This window comes from Vulpes lagopus, chromosome 1, assembly GCF_018345385.1.
Source record: "Vulpes lagopus strain Blue_001 chromosome 1, ASM1834538v1, whole genome shotgun sequence".
NCBI classification, from domain to species: domain Eukaryota; kingdom Metazoa; phylum Chordata; class Mammalia; order Carnivora; family Canidae; genus Vulpes; species Vulpes lagopus.
Genome location: NC_054824.1, coordinates 175,072,040 through 175,090,720, shown reverse-complemented (window position 1 = coordinate 175,090,720; position 18,681 = coordinate 175,072,040). Strand labels below are relative to the sequence as shown.

The 18,681-nt window shown below is 48.3% G+C and overlaps 1 protein-coding gene across 2 annotated transcripts in view; it reads left to right on the top strand.

Annotated features, from left to right (window-relative positions):
• VASH2 (vasohibin 2) overlaps nt 1–18,623 on the top strand; it is a 38,830-nt gene extending 20,207 nt beyond the window's left edge. For both annotated transcript variants that reach the window (XM_041757198.1, XM_041757193.1), the window contains 3 exons: nt 1,800–2,181; nt 3,369–3,484; nt 15,567–18,623. In XM_041757198.1, coding sequence (XP_041613132.1) covers nt 1,800–2,181; nt 3,369–3,484; nt 15,567–15,639 — 571 coding nt within the window. In that variant the 3' untranslated portion in view covers nt 15,640–18,623. The remainder of the gene's footprint in view (nt 1–1,799; nt 2,182–3,368; nt 3,485–15,566) is intronic.
• Nucleotides 18,624–18,681: the final 58 nt, after the last annotated feature.

Sequence of the window (18,681 nt, the reverse complement as noted above, 5' to 3'; positions counted from 1 at the left end):
CAGCATCCTTCTCACTCATGATTTTTACGAGACCCCAAAGATCTTTGCCAGGTTTGACTCCCCTGCATCAGAAGGCTTCTGTGTGAGTGAAGCCATAAAAGAAGTCATACTACAATAGGGGGCATCGTGTAGTGCACAGAGGGCATTTAGTGGCATTTTGTTGAAAGTTTCGTAGGTCACTTGGTCTCTCAGTTTTGTAATGTAAAGGTTACTTAAAAGTCATTTGAGACTTTCACTTATATGTGACTTCACACTATGAGGGAATATATGTGCCAAGGGTACAAGTGTGGATTCTTTATGGTCTTGGAATAGCCTTCAAAAATGTCTTGGGTTGACTGTAGGTCCATGAGCTAGTCCCGGGTATGGGTTTAATGAAACTGGACAAAGGAATAATAAGCAGGGGCTGAATGGTGGCAGGACTTTGGTAAGGGATTTGGACCAAGTCTGGAGAAGATGAGAGACAATGAAAACTGAAGCAGAAGAGTTGACACATGCCAAATTCGGGCTTGAATAGAACATTCAGGCCTTTGTGTGGAAAGTAGATTGGAGTGGGGCAAGAAATAGCGAAGACACTCTCAGAGAGTGGAGAACCGTACCTGCTGACCAAGCACAAACCACCTCGTGGAGCGCCTGGATTATGATTTACCTTAGAAACACCCTGGAGTCACCAATGGTTTGTAGCAGAAAAGTGACACCATGAGTTTTTAGCATCTGTCTCCAGAAATACTGGCTCCTTGCTGGAGTATCCTGGGATTTTGAGATGGGCTTGAGCTTGTGGTACTTCTTGTCCATCCCTCCAGCATGTGGAGTCAGTGGGGTAGTTACTTGATGCTGCCCCCTGTGGGATTGCTGGTCCCTAACCAATATGACAGTGAGAGAAGAGGTTGCCCAATCCAAATGGGCTGATTGGTAGAGAAAGCCAATCTTAATACCAGGTGCATTGGGGAATGAGGTTTGGGTGTTGGAGGCAGCTTTCTGTTTGGTACCCATGGCTGTTGGCATGGGTGTGCTGGGACCCATGAGAGGAGCAGATGAGGGACAGACGTGACTTGTTCTGATGCCTTCCCATACAGATAATCAGCCAGTCTATTTCTTTTATGGCTCATTGCCTTGCCTTGATTCTGGTTTTCATTTCTCTCCTGGAACATTGCAGAGGCCTTCAATTTCTGCTCTGTCCCACACAGGCTCGCCAGAATTAAATGTCTGAGAACATCATTCTGATTACAGAAAAAAAGGCTTTAATACTCACATGCCCTGTAGAAAACCAAGGGAGGGGTAAAGGTCATTATTTTGTTTTGCATTTATCTAATTACTAAAGTGGAAGGCAAGTTTTTCTCATTGCCCTGTTTTAATTTGGCTTCAGCATGCACCGTATAATAAGGTACTCAAAGATACTGAGTGAATAATTTTTATTTATTATTTATTTATTTATTTATTTATTTATCTATTTATTTAAAAAAGATTTTTATTTATTTATTCATGAGAGACACACATAGAGAGGCAGAGACAAAGGCAGAGGGAGAAGCAGGCTCCATGCAGGGAGCCTGACATGGGACTCGATCCCGGTCTCCAGGATCAGGCTCCGGGCTGAAGGCGGCACTAAACCACTAAGCCACCTGGGCTGCCCCGGAGTGAATCATTTTTAAAAGGATTAGTCTGGAAAGGTAAGATGTGGGCCTGCTCAGAGATAGAGGGACAGACACTTACTTTGCTCATATGGGCCACTTCCCTTCCTGGGAGGGGTCCAAGCTCTGAATTTTCAAGGCCTCCTTTCTCTTCCTTGACTCAGATGGTCTAAGATACCTAACCAATGGACAGCCTTCCATCGAGCGATTCCCCATCAGCTTTAAAACCTACTTCTCAGGAAACTACTTTCACCATGTTGTGCTGGGGATTTATTGCAATGGCCGCTATGGCTCACTGGGCATGAGCCGAAGGGCTGAGCTGATGGACAAGCCGTTGACCTTTCGGACTCTCAGTGACCTCATCTTTGACTTTGAAGACTCCTACAAGAAGTACCTGCACACAGTCAAGAAGGTCAAGATTGGGCTGTACGTCCCCCATGAGCCTCATAGCTTCCAGCCCATAGAGTGGAAGCAGCTAGTCCTCAATGTCTCAAAGATGTTGAGGGCCGACATAAGGAAGGAGCTGGAGAAATATGCCAGGGACATGAGAATGAAGGTAGGTGCTAAGAGGGCGAATGAGTGACGCAAGAGTGTTCCATTCCCACCCTCTCTGTCTCCCTCTTGCCTCGTGCCCCACGTTTCTGGGATGGTCAAAAAAGCCTCTTGAGGTTATCTTGCTTCGTAGCCACCCTATTAAAACAAAAAAATGTAAATCATTGGCTATTTGACATGGACAATTAAAGCTTCTCTTTGTATGTACTGCTTCAAAAACTGGAACTAAAGTCAATTTAGATGTTATCGTTAAAGCAATGTCTTGGTCTCTACTTCCTCCTATGAAATCAAATCTAAAATGTTAGTCATTTTAGATTAAGGCTCTAGTCTTGTTTTGTTTTAGTGTTTATAATAGGGTGACCAGTCCTCCCAGTTTGCCTGAATCTGGGTGGTTTCCTAGGCCATGCAATTTTTGGCACTTAAAACCAAGAAGGCCCTGGGCACACGGTGGGGGTGGGGGGGCGGGGAGTGGGTCACCCTGCTTTCTGATCTTTCACTAAGTCACCTTATATCTCTGAATTGCAATGCATTTTGGCATGAAATTCTGACCTGGTGTCACAATAACAAAGAAGCATTCACTGTGCTGGCTTCATATAAACTGTACTCATAAGCCCTTCTTCCTTCTATCATGGCACTGCCATGGTGATGTGATGGCTGCTTGTCCTCGTCCCTCTAGGCCTTGTGGAGTCACTGAGAGAAAACCTGTGTGTACCCTGAGGACCACCAGGGAAAGTGATTTTGCTGACCTCAGGCTTGGTTCTGTTTAGCTCCTGGAGACTTGTCCTCTTCACCGTGAGGGACCTGGAGAGGAAATTCTTGACCATTGAAAGCACTCTGTGCCTGTGGGTGGGGTGGGAGGGTCAGAGGGAGACGAGCTGGTTACTGGGGACAATGTATTTGGGGCTTTGCCTTCATGGGACAGCACTGGGCCCCAGATGCAGCCCCAGGTGGCTGAGGCATCGGGCTCTGCTCCTCTGCTGTGGAAGGGGGGCACAAAGTCATCATTGCAGCCTCTGGGAGGGGGTACTTTGCTCCTTGCAGGTGCAGACCGAGCGATCCCCCTTGAAGTCTTCCAACTCGGTACCATCTAAGCCCTGCAGTCGTGGCAGGTGGGGGGCTGAGATGCTGTAGGAGGATGTGGAGGTGGTTCCCTTGCGGAGCCGGTGTGGTAACTCCTCACATCTCTTCCAGATCCTGAAACCTGCAAGTGCCCATTCTCCAACCCAAGTGAGAAGCCGGGGGAAATCCCTGTCCCCCCGAAGGAGACAGGCGAGCCCCCCAAGACGGCTCGGCAGGAGAGACAAATCGTGAGTAGTGTTACCTCTTCCCCAGCTAAAGGCCCAACACACACATCTGGGGGGTTGTCCTGGCCCGAGGGGACAAACCTCTGTCCTGGGTGTGGCATCTGAAGCAGACGGAGCTCTCTAAGAGGACCGACCCGCATTCAGGGGGCATCCCTGTGGAGAAGGATCCACTATGCACGTGACTCCCCTTGCTCTGACGCCACCACTGCCAGTTATGGACTCAGATCAAGGGACAAACTCCGGACTGCAAGAGATTGAAGGATATCCCCAAATCCTGGCAGTGTGGGAGGAGCAATGGATTTAGAATTAGAAAGCCTGGGTCTGGGGCCGGGTCGGGTCCTTGTGAGCTACATGATGTTAGGCTTATGTTCCCTTAGCCGGAAGATGGGATGGTTAGAACTGAGGAAACTTCCCTAAAACCCTGTAGCCCTCCGTGCAGAAATCAGCAGAAATCATGACCGTTCTTTGGATCATGGCATCAGAAATACCCACAGGCTCATCCTCTTCCTTGCTGACTCTCCTATCTCTGTCTTAGCTCTGAGGCTGGTGATTCCACACCTACTTTTTAAGGTCAAAATGAACCGCTTGAGAAATGACAGATTGGAGAAACTGAGGAAGCCCAGAGTAACCTGTGATAATCCCCTGGCAAATATTTGGGCCATAATTATACAGGGGAAAAAACACCACTTTTCTTCATACCAGCAACATGCTGGGTCACAGTAGGCTCTCGCCCTGCCAGGGACCGTGGGGTTCAGTGGACAGAGGCCTAGGGTGAGTCCGGCTCTGCCGCCCGTGTTAGCTTTGTGGCCTGGGCAAAGCTTTTAGGAACCTTAGTTTGCTCCTCCGTCAAAGAGGACAAGAATGCTTTCCCTGCCTGTCTCTCAAGGAGCCGTAAGATCAACTTAGATGTAGTGAGGGCGATTAGCTCATGGTGAACTGCTTTTCACACGCATGTTATTGTTGTCGCATCAATCCTGTAGACTAAGGAAGGAGAGTTTGAGTCTTCACTTTCAAAGGAAGAAACCAGAACACAAACAAGGCTTGTTATCTTGTGTTGTCTTGTAGCTGGTCAGTGATGAGACAGGGGCTGGAACGCAGGTCTCCTGGCTCTGGGAAGGTGGCGGGGGAGGGAAGTGTGGGTTCTGGTTTTGGAAGAATAGGACAGGACCAAGTGTTGTCCGTTCCGAGGAAGATTCCCTGTTGTCTCCACCCTCTCTCCCACTCCCAAACCCAGGGTGCAGAACTTACAGCCAAAAGGTATTGGCTGAGATAACTGGGGTCCAGGCTTTGAAAGGGGAGGGGAGAAGAGGGTAGAGGGGAGTGTGAGTGTTGGAAGCTCCTGCAGCAAGAGAAGCTGGAAAACATGGAGGCTTCAGCGTGGCTTTGTCCTTTCAGGGAGCGAGATGGCTTCGGATCTTTTGTACATGCCCCTGACCCTAATCTTGCCTCTGCTGCTGACTACTGCCCTTGCCTTTTGACCCTGACCTTCACCCCAGCCCTATCTCTCCCCGCTCTGATACAGTCATCCATTCATTGGCATCCCTGAACAAAGTAGCAGTTGTCTCAGAGGGCTGCGCACATGTGAACCCTTCCCAGAGGGTCACGGAGCATAGAGCCAGTGACCCAGAAGTAGGAATCTGGTTACTCAAAAAGCAGAGGAGGGGCCCTTTTCTCTGGTTTGTTAGCTTTTCTGTCCCAGGAGGGTTAAGTCTTCCCTTAGGAGCTCCCAGTCTGCCGCAGACATTGAGCTGTCCATAAAGCCTTGCTTTGCCCTCTAAACCCTAAAGTCCTGAGCATGCCACCTGATGGATTTATGCACGGAATGGCAGTGTGGGTTATTCGGACCATGCTTGTTACATGCATTTTACTTGCATCCCCAGGAACTTTGCAGTCCAAGGCATGTTAAGTTTTTAACCAGAAAAAGTTAACCGTGAGTGTCCAGAGATGGCAAAGCCAGCAGGATCTCAGACACGGGTCATGGAGACAGAAATCAGATGCCACACTAGGTGGTGGTGGTCTGAGAACACTAGAAGAAGAAAGTGCATTTGAGCCTGGGCTTGTGGGATTTGAAGCCACTTGTCCGGCATCCCAGGCGAGCGTCCTACAAGCAACTGAGAATGCAGAGCTGAGTTTGAGGAATAGAGACAATGACATTAGAGCCATCTACTTAGAAGTGACAGTTGGAGCCATAGCTGGCTAAGTCGGTGAGGAAGGAAGGAAGCGCTGGCAGGCCCTGAGTAGCCCAGAGGAAGAAGGACCAGAACAGGAGACGGGGAAGGAATAGGCGGAGACGATGGATCAGGAGTGTGAAGGGGCCTGTCTGCACCTGCAGGAGCCAGCTGTTAAGATCATAGGAGCAAGGGAAGGGGGAAAATAAGGGAGAGTTTAAGGTCATGTAGAAGAGGGTAGAAAAGGCATTATGTGGCGTTTATCCTGCGGGGGAAGGAGGTGCGCCGTGAGGTGGGAGTGAGGAAGAGCGGGTGGGTTTTCCGCGCGGGGTGGAGAAGGGGCTGCACGCATCCTGAAGGCCCATCTGAGGACAGATGGAAGGATCCTACGCCCTGTTCTCAAAGTTGAGCAAGCACAGAACCCCCAGAGGGCTTGTTAAAACAGACTGTGGGGCCCCTTCCCCCAGTGTTTGTGATTCAGCAGATCTGGATGGGGCTCCAGAGCCTGCTCTTCTGGCAAGTTCCCAGGTGATGCAGATGCTGCTGGTCCAGGGACCATTCTTGGAGAGCCACAGTTTGCTCAATCAGGATGCGAGAACTGATTTGGGGGTTGACTCTAAAAACAGCAGCAGAATGTCGGGGTGCAGGCACCCCAGTCTGCTGAGGGGGGCAGATGAGGCTGAGTGTGATTCCGGGGCTCAGCTCTGCCCGGGCCTGCCTGGGCCTCTGGAGACCAAGGTGCTGAGGTGAAGGCTGTGACCCTGGCCTCACTGCCATGGTTGGGCTCCACCGAAGACACTCTGGGAAGGGCCCCTCTGGTCCTTCTAGGGGCCAAGCAGAGAAACTGGTTTTCAGTCCCCGCCAGGCCATGTCCATACCCTAATCTCTGGCTACTTTGTCACACAGCCAAGGCAAGCGACCACGCCTGTGCCTGCAGAGGACAGCTCTTAAACTGCCGCAGTCGTGAGTGCAAAGCCACCTTCTAGTGCCGGGGCCCCATGGGCCCTTGCCCCTCCTGTGGGCCTAGAGGCATGAAGTAGGACTGGGGATGGGGAGAAACACAGTAGGGAGAGGGCAGTCATCACTGGAGGGGTCAGGAAGAAAGACCTGCAGGAAGATGGGGGTTCAGTGCTGCCCCCCACTTCCCTCCACGCCCCGAAGTTGATCCCAGCCCCAGCAGGCAGGCCCCAGGAGCACAGAGGTGATGACAGCTTGTGGTTCAGTGAAAACATAAACTTCTCCAAAATGGCAAAGAGTAGTTGCAACCAGTTCCGGAACCTCCCAGACCCTTATCCTGTCCCCACAGCCCTTTCTCCTGGGCACAGCACTGGTTCCCAGGAGTCTTCCTCTATCAACTCCCCCTAGTGGGTCAGGGATTTTCTTTTTCACAACTGGGGGAGGGTGGCTTTGGAAGAGTTTGACCATCAAGGGAGCCCAGGTGGCTTTCAGGTTTCTGCGGACCACTTGACATGAGCCAATCCGGGAAGACCATAACCGTCCCTGGTAGTTGAAGCCCCTACCACTTCTTTTCCCAGTTTGGAGGTCAGGAGGGGAATCTAGAGAGCGGGCATCTTGGCTGAAGATTGATTGATTGATTGATTGATTGATTTCTGAAGTTTCAAGTGAACTGAGGTGTTACAAGGTGTCCCTGATTCCTCCTAAACCCCACCTTCTGGGTTGCAGGACTGGGTAGGGGATTACAGGGGCTAAAGGGGCCAGAGAGGCAAGGGTGGAAAGTTAAATGGAGGGCTGCGTGAGGAAGGGGTACAGAAAGGACCGAAGCTCCGAGCCCTCCCTCCCCCTCCAGATCCCAGGTCCCACCATTGCCACAGACTAGAAACCAGGACACCCTGGTTCCTAGAGGTTTGTCTGGAGAGGAGCAGCTTCTCAGCTTCCACCCATGGCCTTCACCAAGCAGGCTGTTCTCTAGGTAATCTTGATGAGGAAACAAGAAAGGGACACATCTGGTTGTGACCCAGTAACTCCGCCAAAATTCTGGGCATCCTACGGTAGAATGGCCAGGGACTAGGGAGGGTTTGGTGGCCCTGTCACCGTGTTATTTTTCCAGCATTACACAAGGCCATCAAATCATTTCTAAATGTGTTGGGTGCCATAATGGAGCTTGGGAGTGGCCCAGAGGGTGGAATATTACCATAACAGGCAAGAGGCCCAGCAGCTGTGGGGTCCCAGCCCCTTTCTGTGCCGGGATAATTTTAGTGGCTTTTTATCCCTGTCAACCTCATGCCTACAGCCGGAGCTACTTGTAGCCCTGCATTCCTCTCCATTTTTGCACTTGTCTGAATAATCCTTCTGGAAAGGAGGATCGGTGTCACTGGGTTGACAGAGGAGTCAGCTGGGAGGGAGGGCAAGCGGCAGAGCCTGCCCTAGTGTCAGCCAAGGCAAGGTTTCAAGAGGGAAGCAGGGACTCTCCCACCCTCCGCCCACAGTCCTTTGTCATACTCTGCTCCCCTCCCTGAAGCCCCCTCCACACAGAGCAGTCACATCCTTCCGTGTGGTTCTAAAAGAGACAGGGAGACCGAGGTTGAGATCTACATTGAAAAGACCTGCTGTGAACCTCTACCGGTTGCTTCCCGATGCCGGGCCTGGGTCCCCTTGCGGCTCTCGGCTGAGGGCGGTCGCAGTGCTTCTCCACGGCAGCCAGGAAGGACATCCTCGGGGCACAAGGGTTAGAAATGAAGTAGGGGGGCAAGTTTTTGCTTATAACCATGATCGGTCCCGGAGTGGGTGCCAGGGATGGTAAACCCCCTGCAAAGCTCATGCTCCCCCATTAAGAACCTTTCCACCTAAAATGCCAACAGTTCCCCTGCTGAGAACCACCGATGCTCCTTGGGGTCCTTTTTGTCTCTGACAGTCCACACCTCTTGGCTTACAGTGTTGGCCTTGATCTGGGAGCGTAGGCTTGAGCAGACAGTGGTTTTCTGGCTGGGCTGCCTGTGTCAGCATGAAAGCTGCTCATGCCAATTGGAGTGACTACGTGGAACATTCTTCGCAAATGGGGCAAGAGTCCCTAAGGACCCCTGGGAAGTCTTTGTTCTCCCTCCACTTTTGGACTCCTCTTTCCCCCTTCTTGACCCTCCTCTGCTCTTCTTGGCTATTTATGATTCTCTTCTTTCCTTTTTCTTCCTTTCTGATTCCCCGTCTTGGTCATCCGTCTCTGTGGTGGTTTGTGGCTTTAGGGGCCTTTCCTCACCCTGCTGGAGACCCTCAGGGTCACAGAGGTTACTAAGCCCCATCTTAAGATAAGGTCTCCTTTCACTGCTGGCCCCAAGCTAGACAAAGGAGTTCCTGCTCCATTCTGTCTTGAAGGATTGCAACGATGCCTCCGGGCGATTGCTCCGGAGTGAGGCCAGGAAGTCATAATGAAGTCATAGAGAATCCATTTGATTCCGTGGCCTAATCCGGTGGAAGATATTTTGAATGAGGATCAAGAAGGCATCCCATTCTCCTTTGATCCTAGATGAGAAAATGTCCCCGAAGGTGAAAAGGAGGTAATTTCCTTAGCAAGGAAAGTAGAGGGGAAGCAAAAGATAGATAGATAGATAGATAGATAGATAGATAGATAGATAGATGATAGATTTAGAGCTAAAAATAAAAAAATAAAAGGAAATAAAAGGATGACTGTGGAAGGAGAGAGAGAGAAAGAGAGAGAAGTAAGCCCTCCTGGATGATGGGGAATTTCCTTCTAGAAGCTCAAAGTAGTTTCTTTTTTTTTTTTTTTAATATTTTATTTATTCATGAGAGACGCACACAGAGAGAAGCAGAGACACAGGCAGAGAGAAAAGCAGGCCCCATGCGGGGAGCCCGATGTGGGACTTGATCCCGGGATTCCAGGATCACGCCCCGGGCCCAAGGCAGTTGCTCAACCACTGAGCCACCCAGGCATCCCACAAAGTAGTTTCCAACTCAGTTTAGCTTCCCTGGGATTTTTATAGGGTCTGGGATCCCTGGGGATGCTTGTAAAAACCAGGACGGATGATGAGCCTTATCAGCAAAGACAACATGACCCGAGTGAGCAAGAGCCTCTTGGAGTAGGGTCCTAGAGAGGTTCTCAGCAAGGACAGGAAGCTGTGCCCTGGAATCTCCAACAGTGGCCTGTGGCTCTCCAGCTCTGGCCAGAGCCTCCTATCTAGGGAGGTCTTGCCAGAAAGGGCAGGGCCTGGAGAATCTCCTCTGAGCCCATTCTCTTGGGCTGAGGCCTGTCTGCTTACACAGCAACTTCAGCTATCTTCCCAAGCTCCCTCAGCCCCCCACTCCCCACCATCTGGCAACTGCCAGCAGGGTTCCTGCTGTCCTAGGAAGTAGGGAATATGCACAGGGAGCAGGACTGGCTTGGAATGAGGGTGACAAGTGGGAAGAAATCGTCCCTCCTCCTGTGGCCCTCCAGCTGAGGCCTACCCAGACAGGTCCTAAGTCCTAAATCAGTGCCCAGCCTGACCCACTTCCTGCCAGACTAGACAGGAGAGGAGGATCTGGGGTCTGTGCCTGAACTTGTAAATGCTGGGCCGGCCCCATGCCTGATTTAATCTGTTCCACACCTTTAGCACTGAGGACCGAGCGGTCAGTGTTAGAGTTGCACCCTTACTGCATATCCCTTTCTAGAACCCCAAGTCCACAAGGAATATAGCTAAACTGGTCCCTGTGGGTGTGCTTGTGTGTGCTGGTGAGTGGGTGAACCCATGGACAATGCACTGCCCACCCCAAGGGGCCGTGACCTCAGGAGGACAGGAGTAAGAAGCGTGAATAGGCCAGTGGCCCATGGCTCCCAATCAGGCAGCCCTGAACTGGACACAGATGGGCTGCGTCCCCCAAAGTATCTCCTACTCATTCGGGAGAAGCAAGAGTTAAACATCCATCAGGAAGAAAGGGAATGGACTTTGGGTCCAGTTAGAGCAGGAGCTGCTGTTTGTCCTGGTATAACCCCAAGACCTACAAAGTACTTGGCACAAAGTGTTATTTAACAAATTGTTTTGAGTAAGTAGAAAGCAAGTTGCAGGCGTTTTGTTCTCCCGGCTGCTGCTCAGGCCCCCGATCTCTGCTCCCCAGCAACTGCTTGGGGTGGGGGCAGGAGATGCGCCAGACGCGGGCCGTAGTCAGAGGTGCAGAAAAGGGATGGGGGGCTGACGGGGAGCCCTGTAGGCTTTCCCTCCACTTTACTGCTTCCTCTCTTAAACCCAGTCTCACACAGACACAGCAGCTGGTATGCTCAGCCCTAGCATGTGCTGTCCCCACTTTGGTCCTCCACATGCTGCCGTGAGCTCTTGGGTTCTGAGGCTCCTTATGGCTTCACTGACACCAACCTAGAACCTAGCCACGCTCCTCCTGGGCACGGAGGCTGCCTCGGGGTGTCTGCGAGACTCGAGGTGCCACGTGGCACACCTAGGAGAGAGTTCGCTCTCCCCAGACCGTCAAGGTTTAGGAAGCAGTGGCGAATACTACTAGTTTTTTATATATGTACATTTGGGTCGAGTCGATGAATCACAAGCCTTATAAGATGGAGACAAACTGCAACACTCAGAGACCCCTGTCTCCCCCCAGCTGCCTAGGACCAAAGATCACATTGAAAATCTAGAGTGGGGCAGCCTGGGTAGCTCAGCGGTTTAGCGCCGCCTTCAGCCCAGGGTGTGATCCTGGGGACCTGGGATCGAGTCCCAGGTCGGGCTCCCTGTATGGAGCCTGCTTCTCCCTCTGCCTGTGTCTCTGCCTTTCTTTCTCTCTCTGTGTCTCTCATGAATAAATAAATAAATAAATCTATTAAAAAAAAAAAAAAGAAAATCTAGAGTGTAAGGCCTCTGGCTGGCTCACTTGGTACAGCATGGGACTCTTGATCTAGGGTCGTGAGTTCAAGTCCCACGTGGGGTGTCGAGATTACTTAAAAAAAAAAAACAAGCCACAAATCCAGAGGGTGAATTTCCACCATGTGGCATAAGGATGGAAAACAAGGTTTCCCTGCTACAGAATATCTTCTCTCTGGAGCCACCATCCTGTCTTCCTCAACCTACCTCCCCTCTGCTGTAGTTGGCTCTAGGAATGTAGGCCTGAGGTTGGGGTTAAGGGGACACCTGGGACCAGGCCATCAAGCCGTCACCCTAAGTCACCCTGGATATGTTTACATGACAACAGACGAGGCTGGGATTATCCATTTGTGTGCGGAGAGAAGTGCCCCCTCCTTCCATCCACAGAGTCCCCTTCCCTTCAAGACCCGGACCCTGCTGCCCCTAAAACAGAAGGTGGGCTGAGGGTAGGAACATCCTTCAATAGGAAGATCCTCTGTGATCTTCCCTTAGTTCTGGACTGGGGAGGGGCTCAGAGAAATATATTGTTCAGTCTAAAGTAATAACCGTGATCCGATGAGAGGTTCTGGGCAAGTGCAGATCCAGCTGAATCATCATCCCGGTGCTCGTGTCTCTTAAAAATAAATCCTTTTGCAGAATTCTAATTATAGCCAGGGGAGCACTTGGAAGAGGTCTCTCCACACGCAGGCTCACCCAGCTCTGGCCCTGAGACAAGCTGGCCGGGAGGGAACCGGATTTCTGGCTGGGGTCCACCGGCAGGTGGCAGGATGTGATAATCCCCTTCTGCCCTTCACCAGGCCAGGAAATTGTAGCCAGTATCGTGGTGAGAGAAAAGAGTTTCCTCTTTCAGGCAGTTCACTGGGGCTCTCAGTTGAACTCCTTTTCTGCCAGTATTAACCTTTCGTTCTTCCCTTGGTTCTGGATACCTAGGAGGAGCGGAGGGGGGGGCTACCGAGGAAGGGGACAATCTAGTCCCTCTCCTTCGGAAGCCCTGAAGCTTTCTGTTGTTCCGGGTCCACATTTAGCTTTTCAAAGAGGCAGCTTCCCCAAGTGGCTTTCAGAGGTTAGGTAAAGCCTCTCCTGTACAGACCAAAAAAAAAAAATTTTTTTTTTCTTCCTACTTGTTAGTGCTTAGAATGTCATGGGGGTGACTTGAATTCCTGCCTTCATGCTTTGTTTAAAATATCCCATGATAAGGGTAACATAATGAGCCCCCTATCAGCCATTTACATGCTAGTGAGAACTTGACCCGAGTTTATTGAGAAGTACAGGCTATTCAACAGTAGGGCTTCGTAGCTGAATTTGACTTGATCTCTGTGCTCAATTTGTCCAGTCCCTGAGGCAGGCCTAAGGATTATGAACCTGCAGGATTCTTTAGCAGATGTGCCCGAGAAAATGCCCTAGCATATAGGGGGCAAGGAGTAATGCGTTGCGAGGGAAGAAGTCAGAAAATGCTCCATGGGAGAAGTGGTGTTTGGGTTGGACCTTGAAGGGATGACAAGACATGCAGGGAGCCCGGTGCAGGACTCGATCCCAGGACCCCAGGATCACTCCCTGAGCCGAAGGCAGATGCACACCTGCTGAGTCACCCGGGCGTCCCCAAATGTGACTTATATCTGGATAGGGAAAGTATGCTTGCGTAGTTCTACAACCAGGAAAGGGTGCGTGGAGATTATATTTTAATTGCGCTAGGAAATGACCCCCACATAATCCTTTTGTAAAGCGACGAATGCACAGGGGATACTTCAAGCTTATCCTGTAGCGAGTGATTTTGTTTTTTGTTTTTGTTTTTGGTTTTTTTTTTTGATTGCTGGATTTTCTGAAAGTGGGGCGCGTTGAGGAGGGCAGAAGTAGATTTGCCTTTCTAACCGCACTGGCCTCAGGGTGATGCTAACTTTTAGGGGGTCTGTCTTAAGGAGAAAATCCCATATTAGCTGTTTGAAAGGATGACCCGCCTCAGGCAAGCAAACAAAACAGAGACTCCGTGGCAGGCTCTTTGAGAAAGTGAACCAGGTACAAGTGGACTGTGAACCAGACTGGTCTGCAAGAGCCCTGGTTCTCTGGGTGTCAGAGGGCTGAGGCTGAGGGCAGAGAGGCACATTTAAGTTTGAACCCTCGGGTGAAAGTGTGCTCCCTTTAGCTGTCAACTCAGGAATGGTCCTCACAGGGGCCCCAGTGGGCTCGGTTTATAGGGAATGGCCGATCTCTAGGGTATATATGGCTGGAGGACACCATCGCCCTGAAGGGCAGAGGCCTTGAGCTCTTTGGTACAGTGAGCAGGGGTCTACATGCAAGGAAGCGCTGGGACTTCTGTCCACTGTCCCCCGTATTTGTCAGCACCGTCTGTGTCCCTGCGGCACCATGGGCACCGGGCGCAGGACTCCTGACCAGTAAAGCAGGGCACGTGGTCACGCTGAGAAACCAGGCTCGGGCAGCACAGAGGCAAGGCCGTCCACAGGTTCCTTGGTAATGCCAGCTAGCAAGTCGGGGAGGGTTTCTTGACCACTTTGAATAATCAGGTCCAGAGGGGATGTTCACAGGCTGTTGAGAGAAAGGGAGGGAGGGGTGAAGAGGAAGGGGGAGGAGACGGAGGTGGGTAGAGAGAGAGAGAGAGAGAGAGAGAATGAGCATTTGTAGGGCGCTAGAACTTGTTGCCAAAATTTGAGCCTCATGTCCTTACGCAGCCCCCTCTCGACGTTTGCAAGCCATTGATTTCTGTTAACCCCAAAGGAGTTGGAGCACGTTCGTACCAGGGGAAGACTGTTTGCTGTTAGGAAACCCTTCAAAGGAGAAACCAAGAAACTTTTAAACAGTTCTATTTTCATCTTGGTCTCTTTTCTTCAAACGCTGAAAACGAGGATCACGTGTGGCCTAAGAATATCTTCAGTCATGAATGAATGAATGAATGAATGAATAAATAAGTTAAAAAAGAATATCTTCAGTCTTCCGGTAACAATGGCTACCTGTGATAAATAAATAAATAAATAAATAAATAAATAAATAAATAAATAAATAAATAAATAATATCTTCAGTCTTCCGGTAACAACGGCTACCTGTGAAACTTCTGAATTAGAACTCTCTAGTGATACCGAACACGCTAAGCTGGTTCATACGCTCGGTTCCCTCTCATCAGAGAAGGTAGGAGGTTCACTAAGTGATGGAAAAACTGAGAGAAGCCGGGAGCATGCTTGGGCGGAATTTTGTAGCGGGAAGTCATTGAGGAAAATGTCTTCAATGAAGACAGGGGATGTGCTTACAGATTTTCTTTTTCCAGCTTGAAGTGCTGTCTGACATGACTTCACATAAATGCTTATTAGTACTTTAGAAAATGTATTCAGGAAGGAGAAGCGATTTGCCATGGGATGATTTACCCCACTGACAGGCTTTTTCAGATGGATTGTAAAGGATTTACCCCAATTTTACACATTGAGGCCTGAAAGAAGTGATTTTTTTTTTAAGATTTTTATTTATTTAATTTGAGGGAGAAAGAGAGAGAGACAGAGTTTGAGTGGAGAGAGGAGCCGAGAGAGGGACAGACACCTGGCTGGGCAGGGAGCCCTACATGGGGCTCCATCCCAGGACCCTGGGATCAGGCCTGAGCGAAGGCAGACGCTTCACCCACTGAGCCACCCACGGGCCCCTGGAAGAGTAACCCTCTATCGAAGATAGGCGAGCATCTCTCCGTGGGAAACTGTCGCCTGAGAGGTCCTGTAGTTGCTGGGCTTCCCCCCAGGGCACGAGCACCAGGAGGCCAAGGTTTCAAGGAGACTGGCTGAGGTGTTTGTTCTGTTGTACTGTGTGTAATTTTTTTAGACCCTTGCAAGGTTTTCCAGAAGTTAGTGTGACCAAATTCAGCTTCGAGTTGGACAAACTCATTTGGCAACCTGTCAGGCCTTTTGAACCCTACGCTGGAAGCTCATGAAAATGTTCCTGAAATCCCATCAAAGTGGCCTTGAGGACACGTCGGGGGAGCTGGGGACCGGGGCTGGCGGGGTGGGGTGGGAGCCAGGCAAGCCTCGGAAGGGTTAAAAAACCAAGTCAAGCTCCCTGAATCAAATACTGAGTCATCTTTCTCTCTCTCACCACCTTCCCTTGACCCTTAGGCCTGCACTGCCTGAGAAGAAGGTGACTGACCTCGGCACGCTGAACGAGGTGGGCTACCAAATCCGGATCTAGGCAAGCCATATCAGCCAGCAAGAGGGCTTCCGTGGTGCTTCTCTCTGCACTTTACCGCAGCATCTTCAGGAGGAACTGCAACTATTTATTGAGAACCTGTGAATTTTATTTTTAAGGATTCCCTTGGACGTGGAATCTGAGTGGGTGGTGACAATGAACTCTGAAGAAATTCACGAAGGGGCAACCCGGAAAGGCTGAAGTAAGAAACCCCACGGGGGTTGGACTGCAGATAGAAAGGGTAATTCGTAACTGTGGTTTTTCTATCTTCCCATTTTTACTTTTGTTTACTTGCTTTTGAACACGATGCCTCACCAGTAGTAAATGTGGCCGAAACCCTCCCTCCCACTCCAGGTACAGTAAGGTAACTCAGCCAGTAGTCATGTCTTTTTCAGCAATAACAGAGGCAGATTCGGTGGGATTTCTTTTTTTTCTAAGCAGTCAAATATTACCTCAGCATCTTGACATCAGATATGCAAACTTAATGGAGTTTTGGGTTTTTGTTTTATATTCTACTTGTATTGTTTCCCCAGTATTTCCAAATGGGGACCTCCACAAAGTTTGGAATTTTTCCTTGGTGCACGCCGAATAGGATTTAAGGTATTATTATATCAAGTGTTTTACTAAAAAAGCACTGCAGTTCTTCTGGCAATACGGGAAACTATTTTCAGGACCTTGGAGTTACTTCTTTCTTAATGTTTCTTAAAGCATTCACTGACAGGGGTTTCTGTTCTTTCAAAACACAACAGAAAGCACGTGCAGAAGGCAGTCTACGTTCTGTCATTAATATTTAAACTTTGCAAACTCCAGCAAAAAAAAAAAAAAAAAAAAAGGAAAAAAAAAAAGCACAAGGGGTCATGGCAGTGTTACACAAATTTAGCAGTATTGCAATTACCTCCAACAATCACGCACTCAGGCAGAGGCCAGGAGTGAATCAGTGGGAGTCTTGAGAGCCGGGTAACCTTTCTGTTCTCGTTCCATCTGATTCCTAACCTCTGAGTCAGGCCTGCCTTGTTCTGAAGGCCTCGCTGTTGTCAGAGAGGTGCTCTGATGTCTTATATTAAGACCAAATGTGGCAGGATGTGGTCACTTTCCAGTCCCTTGCTTTTAGGTACCACTTCATGACGTTTAGGAACTGGTATAGGAAAATGCAGTGAGATGCAGAACCTTTTCTTAAATGGAAGTCTTCAGGTACAGTGTTAGGCCGGAGAGCGGGATTTAGTCCGTGAAGTACAGCGTGAGAATCTGTGTAACTTCTGACTGCAGACCACACAGAGTGACTCCAGCCGCCAAGTCTGTACGTTATCAACATCAAGAGTATGCTTCCGTTTCATCTGTTTCAGCTCGGCGACCGTGCCCGCTCGTGAGACTAACGTGCATACTTAAGTGGGGTCTGCTGGTCAACGAAGTGTTATTTCAGTTGTCAGTGCTCCCTCTCTGGCTTTCTTTGACTGAAGGTGATTTTAGAAAGGGGAATAGAAAAATAAGAATCTGCTTATTGAGATTCTCTACCAGTAAAACCACTGAAGGTGACTTTGTCCTTTGGCCACATGCACATGAGCTCACTTTACGCTGAAACTCAACGGTATTAGTGTTTCCATTAATATTATCATTTTCTTGAAAAAGAAGGAAGTTTAGTGTTCTTTACATGAAAAGGACCAAATAAGTGTACATGTCAATTAGGTTAAAATACAGAAGTTAAAAATTCTGAACTTAATCACTGTTTTTAACAATATTATCAGTGTTTAAGATGAAGCATCTTTGTGGATCTTCATAAGGCAAACTCATTTAAATATTTGAATTAATCAACTCATTCTCAAAATAATACTGACTTAGCTCTATGAAAAACAAGCTATATGTATCTTGTGTGTATCAATCTGAAACTTTATTATCTCCAATAAGTATACAACTTCTACACTGCAATCAATTCTAAGAGCTTGGAATAGGATTTTCCAAGTATTAGTTAAGTACTGTCCCATCCAAAATACAGAATGTCAGTAGTTGCATAGCCTCGTTTCCCACAAAAAAAGGGTTAAAGAATAGGAACACGAACTATTCTAATATTCTGACGTATAAGCCTTAAAACTGCCAGCTGGTTTGGTGATTCAATTAGTAATCTGATTTTTTTCCACTCACTTCTTAATTTTAAGATTTATTCCCCCAAAGCAAGGGTTAGTCACAGAAACGTGAAAATTAACTTTAAAATCCTCTTAGTTTTCATTGTTTTTATTAGCTATGGAATTATGCTAATTTCTAAAAGATTTGAGAGAGGCACCAAACTCTTAAATTCTAGTGCAGGAATTTAATTAAAATGATATTAAGGCAAAAAATAAAACAAAAAGCCATGACATAACCCCCCCCCCAAATGATTATAAAACTGGCTGTTATTCAAAAGAAAAAATAAAACTATAAAATGATTTGAATCTAGTTTTTAAAATTCTTAATGCAAGAGAAATTTTATGCTTAAGCCATTATGGGGTTATATGCGAAGTTTAAATCAGATGACAGAAATCTTGATTTTAGACTCCATGTTGTGCTGTTTTGAGTACACTTTATTTCAGAAAGTGATATTTAGTATTTTCTATACACTTTGAAATCATGAGCATTTCACTTTTTCTAAGTCAATTATTTCATAAGGATTTTATTAATAGATATTGGTAAATAGAACTTTGGAAATCTTAATTCCGTATTCTTACTATACCTGAGGCTTTTGTAAGCTATAGTTTTATGTACAACCTTGTACAGTTTTTTTGACACACAATTCAGAATCTTGTTTATTCTCTTGGACTTTGTTCTGGCCAATACATTTTTTTTAAATCTTTAAGGAAAACTGTGATTGTTTTAGTGGGTATTTTTCTAAGTAAAGGAAAACTTGTATAATGGTATTTTAGAGAATGCCAGATAAGTGCATGTTTCAAGTTAATGTTTTTCTCATCACTTGTATGTTTATACACAGCATGGAACTTTAATAAAACCACCCTGGAAACTTAAGGATTGTTTTTCTTCCAAAAATGTAAGACGGTGTGATTTATTTTTTCTTGTCCT